Here is a 14377-nt window from a genome sequence, read left to right on the forward strand (position 1 = left end):
GAACAAAACACGTCCCCCAAACGCTCAATCCGGCGTCGTTTGGGAACGGTATGGGGGACGCGACTGGAGATGCTCTTAGTGATCGATTGGATAGTGACGACAAATTCATGATCTCTATTATGGCTTTGCCTTTCTTTTGCTACCTAACTAGGGATAAAGTGAATGCATGTGTTATGTCCATCACGTGACAAAGGGATGATGCAACACATATCTCTTATACTCCACAAGAAGGGGAAAACTCCCTGCAATATTGTATTAAGAATTAACAGAGCATAGCCATAAGTACTTTGACATGATGTTTGAATATCAAATATACTACCTTGAACAAATAATATCGTCACTTTTGTCACATGACAAAAATAGCACATGCATTCACTTTATCCCTAGAGAGGTAGCAAAAGAAATGGCAAAGCCATAATAGATCATGAATTTGTTGTCACTATCCAATCACTAAAACCTTGCTACTCCATCTAACAGACACATCTCCCCACACATGTTCTTGCATACAAGTTGGATCATAACCAATTCTTAAAAATGGGGTACATAATATGAATCTATCAATACATCTTACACAAAATAGATTCAAATTTCATATCACAGTATCATGGAATAAAGATCCACCATACAGGAATTACATATATGACCATAATCATGTTGGGAAGCTCATATGGTACTAAGATATATGAAGAACAAGAGAGAAATAGATCAAGATACTACCACAAATCAATATTCCAGAGGTGGACTACTCCCTCTTGATCATGGTGTTGATGAGGAAGACGTTGGAGAAGGTGGAGATCCCTCCGGCGGCGGCTCCAACGGAGTATCCCCCACCAATCTTTTTGTTGCAGCCTTTGATTTCGTGTTTCTGCGGCGCTCCCTGGCGGAAACCTTCGGGGCTCATATATATTGGGGTTTTTAGGGCAAAAGAAATCGGTTCGCGAAAAAACCAAGCGAATTGGACGATCAACGGTAAAAAGAGCATAGGTGGCGTGCCCCCTGCTGGGCGCGCCACCTGCCCTCTTTCGGCCTTCAAGCCCTCCAGGTGAGGTCCAAGTGCTCTAGGTGCTTCTCTTGATGAAAAAATGACGTCCCCGAAATCCTAACTCAATTTGACTCCGTATAGGTCTCTGAAATTAAAAAATACACAAAACATGCTTTTCCTGTTCTGCAAAGTTATAACCCAAATAAAGAGAATCATTGGTAAATCCGCATAAATCAATATAAAACATGAAAATAAGAGTATATATGTTTCAAATATGTGTGAATATGTGTTAATAAAGTACAAAGTTTATGTATGCATTTTATATGCATCAACATCCCCAAGCTTAACATATGCTCTTTTTTGAGCATAAAGGTGATAAAACTAACATGAAATTTGGATTTTATTGCATTGCTTCTATGTGATCATGCAAAGTCTTACAAGGTTCAGTCAATAAAGAATGAAAATAAGTAAATGAACTATAAAGTGACAACTCCCACATTCTGCAAAGCATGCTTAATAATAAATAACATTGTAAGAAAATGAATGATAAGTATTATGAACCATAAAGCATGCTTGGATAATCCTATAGATTTTTTTTTGGAAGACTCATTGTCCTCTCTTGTCAACATTTGGTAGGTCTATGTAGGGCACAAAACAAACATACATTTATACTTGTGACATTACCCATTCTCCATATTACACCCTTTTTCGGTGGTTTCAAGCCATACTCTATCCCTTTCCAAACAGCTGAAGAATTACCAACAAAAACAGTATCGATCAGGTTGCTTGTAGGGTGGTATATGGCTTTTAGAAGGTGTGCACATAGACTATTGGGGTTATCAATTAATCTCCAAGCGTGTTGCCAGCTTGATAGAAATTTACGCTAAAACTCGAGCATTGATAGAAATTTAGAGCTAAATATGCTAGCCAAATGAATTTGGTAACTCAATAACTCATAACCTTGTGAGTTTGACTTGGCTTTTGACTCAAAAATCAGATTATCCGGTTAAAAACCTTCGAATTATTCTAATTAAATTATAGATAATCCATATCTGCATGATATTTACCATAAAATATCGTAGAGCGCTACTTCTAAATCGGATATCCTTATTCGTCAGATTTTTTACAATCAGATATGAATACCTTAAACATAATTCGGTACCGGTTTCAGTGCGAAAATTATCCTATCCGTTTACAACCCTACCGTGACACAATTCCATATCAGAGTTTAGGTTAGTTTCAAATTAATGTAAGAGCAGCGGGCCTGCAATCTGCATGGAGAGCCACAGGGTTCACGGTCACGACTTCCAACCTCAGAGAATCTGCACGTCTTCCTCCTGTTTTACCCCGAGGCAGGGTCTGCGTGTATATAAAGCCCTACGGCCAGGTAGAACCAAACCGTAGAGGCGGGGGCCAGTCTAGAACTACTACCATCTCTCTCTCTCTCTCTCTCTCTCGCCTGCAGCAGTCACGCGGCGCCGGGTAAACCGGCAAAGGCAAGGTACAAACACGAGCCATGTTCCTCTGTTGCTTTATTTCCTGTAATTAATAAAAGTTACTGCGGCTAAGCTGTTTTAAGAGGATCATTAGGGCGTAATTTTGCTCCGATTCAAGAGGAATCCTAGAACAGAAGCACTGTTTTCTCGGGCGAATCTTAGCTTCGATCGCATCGATCATACTGTAGTATAAAGAAAAGGAGTTGCCATATTTTTTGTGGGGTGGTGAAGGGGTGGAGCATCTCTCTGAAGAACTAGACTGAGGTTTCCTCCTCTCTTCTCCTCCTTGGTTAGATTCCCTTGGATACCCCTTTTGATCCGTTCATGTCATACAAGAAAGCATCACACCTCACGGTTTAGTGGCGGAGTCGAGAAATTACCGAGGATTGAACATCGGATCGGATTTGGGATGCAGTGTGGATCGGTAATGTAGGGGGAATCTGAGATAGCTCTGCTCTTTCCCGCCCCCCTTTGATTCTTGGATTCAGTTCAGGAGCAGCTGATTCGGATCGCATCTCTACATTCTGGGCTTTGATCAGCGTAGCATGGGAAAATGATTGTCCTTGGCCGTTTCTTGTCCTTTTTAACTGCCGCAGTACTTTAATCCCCTCTCTATTGTATAATTCAGTCCCGATGCAAAATGCATGCTTGTTCTCTGAACTCTGAACGCCAGCCACAATGCTGCACTTCAGTTTTGCATCGGCGTTCCTTAATTGAGTCAAAATGTCTTTCGGCGATGAAGTAGGGAACACCCCAATGAGGATTAGAAGTAAATAAATAACGCTGATGGGCCGTATACGATGCTCCTAAATTCCTCCTTGGTTCCGTGGATTTCTTTCCATCTCTGCAAGTTGATGGAGGAAATATCTGTCCTGTTCTCTTTATTTGTCATGTTTCCGTTGTTCTCCTTTTTTTTTTCGGTGGCACTACTTTTCTGCAGCTTGGTGAAACCTGGTACAACCATCTGCTTGTAAATTCATTATAAGGTATTAAACATGTCAAAGCTCCCAATTAGGAGATTCCTAGAAACCAAGCTTTATCTCTTCCGGTATAGATATTTAAGAAGGTAAACCCATCTATGGAGGCAAAGAGGAAAAGAGAGGAGAACCCCGCATTTGGGCCCCTCAGCTTTCGTTTTCGGAAGTTGTTTCAATCAGTTGCTATCGTTGCCTGTCCCCATCCTATGTCCTATTTTTAAGACTTGAACAGCGACTGAAGAATGCCCAGGACCCACAACTCAGCTTCTAAATGAGCATATGTAATTCATAATTATTATCGAGAAATTCAGAATTTTCTTGACCACCAGTTCATACATTCTGAAAGTTATGGGGAGTGGATAGGAGAGAAAAAGAAGCCAGCTTGAACTTCTTGTTCAGTGATAGTTATAAGCCAATTTTGAGGTCAAAGTGAATACAATCTATGGCAAGGCACTGTTTGGCATGCTTACTAGGCTTTCTTAACTACTACTAGTAACCGATAGTCAAAAGCTTTTAGCTGTTTATTTTTTTTTGAAAAAGAAAGCTTTTAGCTATCACACTTGTAATAGCCACAGAAGCTATATAGGCTGTGTCAATTATGGAAGAACAAACTTTGCTTCTGCATCTGAAGATGCGCATAACTGTCTAAAACTATTGTTTGATTTTTTTGGGGGATAGCTTTTCATCGAAATTTCATATACTGAGCTTTAGCTTTATAATGATATCATTACCTAAAAAAGAACTTGATAATGTTATACTTAGCTATAGCAGAAGAGCACAACTGTAAAGCATGCCTTAGTTTTTTTTTTACATTCTCTACTTATTTATGAGGAACACACGAGAAAGCACACTTTTCTTTCATTAGAAGAGCGAACAGGATAGAACTGGCATATTCTTCAAATATTCAAATGTGAACTCTCATAATAATGAAAGCCCGGATACTGAATTATTTGTTGTATAACTACGGATGTTCGTAGATAATCTCTTAGTTGACTCCTAAGATTTTTTTATCTATGCTGCTACCTGGCCACTGAATTATTATTTTTTCCCTGCAAGCTGTTAAATAATCTTATTTTTTAAATGAGAAAAAGGGCTAAGAGTTCTCCTATTGAATTATTATTGCTGCTTGCTTTAGAAAAAGAAGAGAGGAGACTTATGGTTACAGGAGTCTAGTATATGACTACCTCATAAATTTTCCCTGTTAGAAATTTCCCATGGCTTCCTCTGCTGCCACTTTCCTTGCCCTCCAACCCTGCAAAGGTTGCAAGGCACCGGTTACCTGAACATGTCCTCCTTTTTTCAGCGTTTCTAGCGCGTCACCCCTGACCATCTTCTATCTTCTTACTGACCAACCTGGGTTTGTTTTTTCTCGTGCACTCGGTGACACCTGTTGCTTCCTTAATGTCCAAGAATCAGTTTCCTCTCTCCTTCATGTGACCTCTCCTCCCTCAACACTACCCACTCTATAAATTGATAGATACCCACTCTATAAACTGATATCGTTTTGTTCTTTTCTGTACAGAAACCGGGATAAGAGAAAGCATACCAAAGCAATGGATTCAGATTATGGTGTTGAGCTGAAGGGATCTGTTTGCAGGATCAAGAACTGTGCTGTTGAGCTCTTCTCGATGGAGGATGACTTGTTGATTGATGATGATGAAGACTCGTGGGACCTAGTTGAGAGGGATCTCCGGCTGAAGGCCACCTTCTTGTATATTGACCTCAGCCGTGTGATCTCCTCCTGCGAGAGTGATGAGCGCAAAAAGACACTCACCGGGCTAGCCAACAAGTTCTTCTACTTCATGGACGAGGTGATGATTGTTTTCTTCCCCTTGCTAGAAACACTTTGGCTCAAAGCTTGCCTTGTTGTATTGCAAAATTCACATGACGAATATTACATACAAAGGTTATCACAGTCCATTACTGCCCTTGATAACCAGATTTTATAAAATTTTCAATATTTCAAGTAAACTTAATGTGCAATTCCATCGTAAGACATTATTTAAAGTTTTGATTGCTCCTCCAGCTCAACATTTTCTTAAGGTAGTAATAGAGTAAGTGGTTCAGTTCGTCTTGCAGCAGCCTATATGGACTATTCTAGTTATATACCCGTTCCCCAAGCAAGTCATTTTCACCTTTTTATTCTCTTTTGTTCTGTCGGAAGTTGTTATGGCTCAGGACTGGGCCTTTATCTACAAGTACTAATAGAGTAACTCCAGTGCGCTTGGTCTTCTTTGGTGTCTCGCACTGCATTTTTTTTTATTCAGATTAGTCTTTGGTCAACTTTTGCAAACTGTTATTTGGTGTTCTTTAATGTATACAAAAAACGCTATCTGGCAACCAATATGGGAAATTAGCAGAATATGTTTGATGCTAACTGAATTAAGATGCGCAAATATAATGGCAGCTGGACAATGCGGTGAAGGACAGAAGCGTGACACTGATGCAGGCGTGCTACGGCGACACGGCTCATGCTCTCCGCGAGGTGGTCGCGGCGCTTGTGCCGTCCCATTAGCAGGACATAGAGAGAGCAAGATCTGCGAGCTTCACATTTCCTGAAATTGCTCTAAAACTTGTACAAAGTGGGTTGGCCGACAAGAGAGAAATGAGGCGGGCGCAGATGGCCTGTGTGTAATGTGCATATATCCTAAAATGGCTTTAGCGTCTAGCAGTTTGCCTTGCCCAGTTGCCCTCATGGTTTCGGTGATTTGTGCGAGTAGTGATCTGCAATGCAGTGTAAAACTAAAAGGCGGACCTGTGATCTCACGCGTCTCACTCAGACCTCCCACATGGATTTGATGGAGCTCAGCTAGTCAGCTTGCTCGTGCTGGCTTTAGGTAGTAGTACGTTCGATCCCATCTGTTCTGAATTCTGGTTGTTCATACGCCAATCTACGCGTGAAACAAATACAGGGTGCGAGTCCCACCCTTCTTTGACACCCTGGTGCGTCTCGTGTAGGTAAAGCGTGGTCTGTCACAGAGTTTTCTTTTCGGAGAATAAACCATGGAAAGGTGTACCAATCACATACAAGGGTGTCAAAGAAGGTAAAATTGTCGCTACCCACAATGGGCAGCTCCCCACACACGCCTACTCTTCGTGATGCCACGGTACAAGACTCGGATCAACAAATACAAAGAGCGTGCCACATAAGAGCAGGGGCGGAGACAGGGGGGGCGAGCAGGGGCTAGACCCCCCCCCCCCCCCCCCCAATGCGTCGCCCCCCTCAATGTCGTGCAGTAGTTTCTTGTACTGGTATACTAGTATATGGGCGTTAATGGCTGGAGTTAGTGCATGATTAATCAGCCCATGCTTAACTGTTACAGATCTAGTGCATCGAACTAGAGCCCATTAGCCCATCTGATCCTCATCTCCCCCATACGACTTTGTTTTCCTGGATGCAAACTCGCTTCGTACCTAGCCTTACAGATCGATCGTGGGTTCATTGAACCGTACATCCCCTTAATTAGGGCGCCTCTCGCTGCAACCAGCCGCTGCCTGCCGCCGCCCAACACTCGCCGCGGCGCCGTCTACATACACCACCGGGACAGGAGATCGGACCGAAATACAGCCCGTCCGCCTAGATGTGAGCTGCTCCGGCACTTTCGCGCAGCGGCGGCTACCGACGAGTGATGGGCAACCTGTGATACTGCCTCGTCTATCACACATAAGTTTAAATTGTCCATTCCTGTGGTATGTCGTCTATTACTGTCACAATTCAATTCATACATAGCACTGGTAGGTGTAATTATATCGAATATAAATTATATATATTCTATACTTCCATAGAGTTGAAAACAAAAGAAAGTGAAGAATTGAAAGTACAAAACATCTTTCAAAAATGTTGTTATTCATAAATGAAGAAAAGCACAAATACTTTGTCACATTGTCATATTTTGCTAATGATTGTATGTTAAGATATATGTCGTTCAGTCCTCGGGAAAAAAATCTTATACACCATTCATTGGCCATTATCTTCCTCGCCCCCCTATAGTCAAATCCTGGCTCCGCCCCTGCATAAGAGCTTGGCGAGCCGCCACCTATCGAACTTCTCACACACCTTGTTCTTAATGGTGTACTGCGAAGCCACCGAGCCATTGAAGAACACATCATTTTGGTGCCTCCAGATAAACCAGAACACCAAAATGATGGCAGCCAACATGTCCCGCTTATGGGCTGCCAGGAAGTCCACCACTCCAGCAGGTCGGCGTCCGGCTCCGAGAGCCACTCCAACTTGCCCCAACACTGAAGGGCCCAAGTCCACGCCTCCCGCGCTACCACGCAGCCAAGCAGCAAGTGTTGCAAGGTCTTCACAAAGGAGGCAGTCTGTCACACAGTTTTTCATAAGTAGCTAGGGCGATAGGCTATTCTGAAACCGGCGCACGAAATTACGCCTTCAAGAAACCAAATGCATCCCATGCCTGTCTCTCTACTTTTTTTTGGATCAACTTGATGGTTTTTGTGACCAGTTTTGCCAAGGAAACACATTGGTCGTAGTGGGATCCTCGCGAAACGGTCGCCGTCTTCCGCCGCTGCATCTAGCGTATCATTGACGGGCGGTCCTACATGCCGACCTGGTCGGTGCGTACGACCCACCGCACACCCCAGGTTGCATGCTGGGCTGGCGTAGTTTCATTTTTTCTGCTTTATCGTATTTTTCTTTTTTCATTTCCGCTGCTTTTATTTTATTTTTTTCGTTTTTTAAAATCTGGCAATTTTCTCAAAAACAAAAATTTCAAGAATATGGACATTTTGTTTAAAAAAAACTCCAAAATTTCAACATTTTTTGAGATTCAACATTTTCGAAAAATGAACATTTTTCAAATTTTTATATTTTTCAAAATTTGCATTTTTTATAGATTGAACATTTTCGAAGATTGAACAATTTTTCATAATGAACAGTTTTCAAAATCTGATTTTTAAAAAATTTGAATAGTTTTTAGATTGTAATTTTTTAAATATTTTAACATTTTTTGAGATAGAACAATTTTTAAAAATATATAAAAATTTGAACAGTTGAACATTTTTACATTTACCAATTTTCAAATTTGAGCATTTTTTAAATTTGAACGTTGAACAATATTTAAATTTAAACTTTTTTGAATTTGAAAAAATAAAAAAATAAAAGGAAAGGAAAAGAAACAAAAGAAAAATAGAAAAATAAATAAAAAAGAAAGGAAAAGATTAAATAGAAAAAGAAAAGAAATAGAAAAACGGAATTGGGTTGGGCCCTATACCGGATCAAGCTGTGCGGTGCTTGGTAAGCACCGACCTGGTCGGTGTATAGGACTACCCATCATTGACGGGCTTCTGGGCGCGCTAGGCAGACGATCCTTGGGGCCTCCACCAGTGCGTCAGATGTAGCCACCTCGGTGTTTCACCGACGTGGCGCAGCCAGGTGAACTTCGTGTTAGCGTGGCGGCTAAGAGACGAGGACGCCACGTGTGCGCATGCAAGTGGGTATCATACGGTACGGGACTGAGTTTTTTTTAACAAGGGAAGGATCGAAGGGTCTAGAGTTGCATTAAACAGTTTAAATTACATAGAGGATCTCAATAGAAATATATATATTTTATGCCAAGGATCCGCACATGGTCGAAGGAAACGCCATCGAGTCCATGACTGGTTGTTGACGTCCTCTCTGGGATGAAACCACTTGGAGAAGAATCAACGAAGAGCGCCACAATAAAGCACCCGAAGATCCCCCACGGGAGGAAGAAAGGACTAAGGCACCTCATGTGCCGTGGAGTGACCCCAGCGGCTGCTGATAACGGTGACGCGGGTTCATTGCCATTGATGATATCCATAGGTTGCGGAAAGCAGAACTTTCCCCAAAGCATCAGATCCGCATACCCCACGCGTCCACCCGCCATCGAGCGAGTGGGGCTAGGAAGCCAGACATGAGTGTCATCGCGCTTATTGAAAGGATATTTCCAAGGAGCCATCACCTGCACCCATCCCAACCTCGGAGGGCTGCTATTGATGAACCCTAGCTGCAGGTCACTGAGCCGAATAATCTAAATCTCACATCTAACATAAAAGACGAAATAAACCATTCTGGAAATAATCTTGGATCTGAGGCCATGCTCAATGACTTAAGAGGTCTCGAAAAGCGTCCTCCAAAGGCATTTGGAGCATGCCAGACAAATAACCGCGCCAGCCGTGGGCCCCAAAGGCTTTTTCGGTCCGGGCGATGCAATACCGCATTCGGCGTCCTAAGGTCGTCCCCGCTGCGCAGGGATCCTTGCGGGCGTAACGTACGCAAGATGATGACGATGTGGCAATTTGCGGGCCAACCCTGTCATATACGGTTTTCGAGGAGGATGCAGGCGAGACGTCCCATCATTGATGCGCCTTCTACACGCGTTGTGGCGGTGTTAATGCCACAACACTCCTTCCTCCCTTCTCCGCTGCTCCTGCGTTTCCTCCGCCTATAAAACCTGCCATTCTTCTCAATCGCCCCAACAGTCTCCACCGTAGCACAAGACTTCCCTCCACCTACACTAAAATGATATGCCGACATGCAAGGACCTACTCCATGCAGGGTCGCAACAGCCGTTTTGCACCTGCACCTCCGCCTCCACCGGCGGAAGAACCTGCATAGCCGCCACTCGAGCCCGAGCTCGACGAGCCCGACAAGGAGGAGTTTTCCACCCTCAACTTGGAGTTCATGGCTGAATTTGATGCGGCGACCGAGGCGGAGGAGGAGACAGACGATGACGATCTAGAGGACAAGAGCGGCGGGACAGATTCAAAGGAGAAGTCAGCGGAGCAGAAGGCCATCGTCTAGTCCTACGAGTAGTTGAGGAAGCTCCAAGATGAATCTCACGCTTGAGAGGAGGAGTTCAAGGCCACATGGCGGTGCAACGTCGGATCTCCGTCGAACGGGTGCCTATTAAGGAGGGGGCATCTCTTCCTGGCGACCGAGCGGCAGAGGATCCTCGATGAGGCGCAGGAACGCCAGACATAGAATTATGCGTTTCGCATGAAGCGACGGGAGCCGGAGAACAAGAAGAGGAAGGGAACGATAGCAAAGCTGATTCGTCGACTGCCTCGAAAGATGGCGAGTAGGCTAGGTTTTAGATCAACTTAGTTGTTTTCATTCAACTTTGTAACATATAACGAAATTTAGGTGAAAACCTTAATTTTCCTTGTATTTTATTCAATGGTAAGGAAATCGGTAATCGTTAACTGCTCGGCCGGCTTGGGAGTAGCCATTAATCGGAATTCGAACGATTAACTGATTTAATCGGTCGGCTATTAATCGGTGTAACCTTCACAAATTAAATTAGCACGTAAAAAACAATTTATGTAAGAAAAATAATAGTATATGAGCCTCTATATGTCTGGCCCAACTACTCTAGAGCCTAAAATCCTAGAAAAACATGTATGCTTCTCCTCTGTGACCTAAGAGCATCCCCATCCATCTCCCCGACGAGGCCCCCAGGATGGGGTTTTGTCATCCGGATGGACGAAAACGGCCCAGTCGCGCCCTCGGTTCCTCGTTTTCGTCCGGATTAGGCCTTTCATCCGTCCGGAGAGCCCAGGCCATCCCCGGCCCCCCGGGGAGCGCTCGGGGGCTTCGGACGAAACGAAAGCGCGGGAAACACCGAGGAAACTTCTCGCGCGGCTTGTGGCCCCAACTTGTCGGCGAGAGACACCGATCATCGTCCTCATCGCATCGTCTTCCGCGCGCTTAAAAGCCTGCTGCTGGTCAGTCTTCGCCAGACGCGTAGCTTCCACGCGGCGAGTTAATGTCGTCGCTCGGTTTCATGCGCGCCTACCTCTATTTATCGCTGAACTACCGCGTCTGCCCCGCATTCACCTCGCTCCCTGCTCTCACCTTCCCCAAATCTTCCCCGATCTCGAGTGAACCAGGGGCGAACGACGGCGCGTCCAACAATGGCTTCGGCCGCCTCTCTCTCCAACAATGGGAGGGGCGGCTCCTCCACATGACGGGCTACCCGGCGCCGCTGGACTTCCGCGCGCCAGGAGGATGGCGACTAAGCACGGGCGGCATCCCGATCCCGCCGCCGATGGGTTCGTCCGCCCTGGAGGCGGAGATCGAAGCGGTGCTCGTCACTCTCAGTGACGAGCAGCGCGCGGAGCCGCGCTTCTTCCCCGACAACCACGAGGCGTGGTCCGAGTTTTTCCTGTGCAGGTACGAGCGCGAACTCACCGCTTACGACGGCCTCCCTCCTCCTCCCGCTAGGAACAACGCCGCCGGCCGCCGCCGGTGGTGGAGCACGCCTAGCCGCACCCTCCCGAATGTGCCCGCGCACATCGAGGGTGGGAACTACCCCATCCTGGAAATGCTGCTGCCGGAGGCGGCTACCGTGTCGCGCCGACACGGTAGTTCCTGGATGCCGAGGAGGATGGCGCCGTCTTCCTCCTCGTCTGGGTCGAGGTCGGCGTCCAGGTCCGGTGGATCGACACCAGTCTTCGTCAAGAAGGAGCCGGCGTCTCCGTCGACACCGGTCTTCGTCAAGAAGGAGCCGGCGTCTCCACCGCCGACTAGAGGGCGCAGCAGCGGCGCCCTCGTCATCCGCGACCAACCCTCCTCTCCGCAGCGCGGGCGGAAGAGGAAGTCGTCGAAGAAGGAGGCCGCCACCGCCAACCAGCTCACCGAGGAGGAGGCCAAGCGCGCGGAGGATGCCGCGGTGGCGGAGGCGATCACCAGGTCGCTGCATGACCTGGTGCCCGCCGACAACAGCCTCCCCATCGACGCTGCACTGGAGTGGTCGAGGCGGGACTGGGAGCGCCAGGGGGCGGAGCAGCAGCGGCGGCTACTGGACTTGGCCGCCGCGCGGCAACTCGCCGTCCGCGCCGTTGCACCAGCCGCGGGAAGGAACACCGCGCCCAGGGAGGTGATCAAGCTCGAGGAGAGTAGCGACGACAACATCTACCGGCCGACGCCGCCACGCGCCGGCGATGATGGCCGGGGTTCGAGCCGCTGGTATGAGGCGGAGCCGCCCCAGGACGCCGCCGGCTCGAGTGTCGTGGTATCGTCACGGCATATATCATAGGATGGCTAAAGAGAGTGGTTCCTAGATGATCTTACGGCGGTATCCGGATGCGGGTATGGGCACGAGCGACACGGCGACGTACCCAGGTTCGAGGCCCTCCTGTGGAGGTAACACCTCTACTCCTGCTATGAGTGTATATGATGTATCATAGTACAATGGTGCTCCTAGAGCTGTATCCGGCTGCTCCTGGGAGGTTAAGGAAGACGATGGTCTCTCTCACAGGACAACGCTAAGACTAGAAAGACTAAGGATTGATCGATCCCCCGCACGAGAGGTGGTGGTGCAGCTTATATAGGCACTGGCACTTTACATAGAAGTCCCTATGACCTAGTGGCCGGCATCGCCGGCTTCAGCTTCCGCTCCTTCCCGAGGCGTTGACGTCAGGAGCCGTTGAGGCGTAGTGGCACGTCCTGTCCGCCTGCCGAGGTCAGCGGTATGGAGAGGAGGTGTCCCTGTCGCCATCATCGCCTGTAGCCGTACGGAGCGGCGTGAGCCATGATGGCCTGTCGAGCGAGGGGCACTATTGCTCTACAGTGCCCCGCACTTTACGGTAAGTGAGATCAGCGTGGACTTTAGGAGCCGGATCGTCTTGCCAGTTCCTTCTCCTGCAAGGCTCACCTGCTTCGAGCCGGTCAGGGGAGAGATCGACCAAGCCGGATATGACAAGTTGAAGCCGCCCCAGACATAGCGCAGACGGCCATGGCTAGGCCGACATGGACTTTGAACCAGCTGGCTCCCAAGGCAGCCGGCTGCTCCTCAGCCGGCCTTTGCCGCGGGCCAGCTGGCCTTGAGCCAGCTGTTCTCAATCATTTGCCCTACCCGGGGTCTTCCCCCCGACATTAGCCCCTGAAGCTGGCAAGGTCCTGCGTAGAGAAGGACCTGGGCAGGTTTTCCTGTCCGTTAGTCTCTGATCCCGTAGATCTTGTTTGGAAAGCACTTGAGGGGCCGGCTGAGAATTTTCTTTCAGCCGGCTGCGCCCTCGTTCGGCTTGCCTTATCCGGCTGCTTTCAAGCCGGATGCCGCTTTGTTTTGCGGGCTTTATATTTTGTAAGTATTGGAGGCGCTTCCGCCTTGCTGGAGGATTTTGGGCCGGATCGGAGTAAACGTCCGGCTGCGGCTTGGGCGCGCCGGAGTTTCCGCCGCCTCGGTCCCAGCGCCCGATTTGATGGCCTCTGACGGTGCAGCTGCTGTCGTTTCGTCTGGTCACATCACTGTCCCCTCCGGATCCTTTGCGGTCATGGGCGAGGTGGTGTGGTCGTTTCCTGTAACCGTAGCGGTAGTGGGGGGAGTTATGGCGCAGTTAATCCTGCGTCGTGGCCCACGTCCACCACTTGGCCTCCCCCAGGCGTCCTTAAATACGGGCGGAGCGGTACCGAGGGGGCCCTCCGCTCCACTTCTTCTTCCTCGCGCCCAAGTTCTTCTCTCTCTCTTGCGCTCGAGCTCTTCAGTGTGTCCGATCGATTTCGCCGGTGACTCCCTGGCGAACTCCCGCGATCAACTGCGGCCAAGCTCCTCCGCCGGCCCGCAGCCGTCCCTTCACCATTCCGGCGTCACGGGGCCCCGCGTGTCCACGGTATGCCTTCCGCCGCCACGCTCACCGCCGTCGAGCGGCTCTTCATCGCCCTTCGACCTTTCTTGGTCTTCTTCCTCCTCCTCTTCTTCTTCTTCTTCTTCTTCTTCAACCATGGCTCCCCCGAGCGGATCGTGGGAAGGCTCCTACATGAAGGACGAGGACATCGCTCGCCTCGTTCGTCTCCGCCGGATTCCGCCGGAGGTGGTCACGCGGGCACCGGCGGAGGAGAAGGAGCCGAAGCCGCGGCCCGGCGAGCGCGTCATCTTCGGGGCGCACTTCGACCGGGGATTGGGCCTGCCGGCTTTGCCCTTTCTCAGTCAATTCCT

General features: G+C 48.0%; 1 protein-coding gene across 2 annotated transcripts; it reads left to right on the top strand.

Annotated features, from left to right (window-relative positions):
* The first annotated feature begins 2375 nt into the window (after window positions 1–2375).
* On the top strand, window positions 2376–6216 carry LOC127335635 (photosynthetic NDH subunit of lumenal location 3, chloroplastic). Of its 2 annotated transcripts, none has more exons than XM_051362357.2 (3): window positions 2376–2483; window positions 4978–5266; window positions 5863–6126. In XM_051362357.2, exons 2-3 carry the CDS (start codon window positions 5009–5011, stop codon window positions 5968–5970), a joined length of 366 nt encoding a protein of 121 aa, XP_051218317.1. In that variant the 5' UTR covers window positions 2376–2483; window positions 4978–5008; the 3' UTR covers window positions 5971–6126. The 2 variants fall into 2 exon arrangements, with proteins under 2 accessions (XP_051218317.1, XP_051218316.1); XM_051362356.2 differs by lacking the exon at window positions 2376–2483 and adding an exon at window positions 4685–4888 and having other exon boundaries at window positions 5863–6216.
* The last annotated feature ends 8161 nt before the right edge of the window (window positions 6217–14377 follow it).

The sequence above is a fragment of the Lolium perenne genome, chromosome 2 (assembly GCF_019359855.2).
Source record: "Lolium perenne isolate Kyuss_39 chromosome 2, Kyuss_2.0, whole genome shotgun sequence".
NCBI lineage: Eukaryota > Viridiplantae > Streptophyta > Magnoliopsida > Poales > Poaceae > Lolium > Lolium perenne.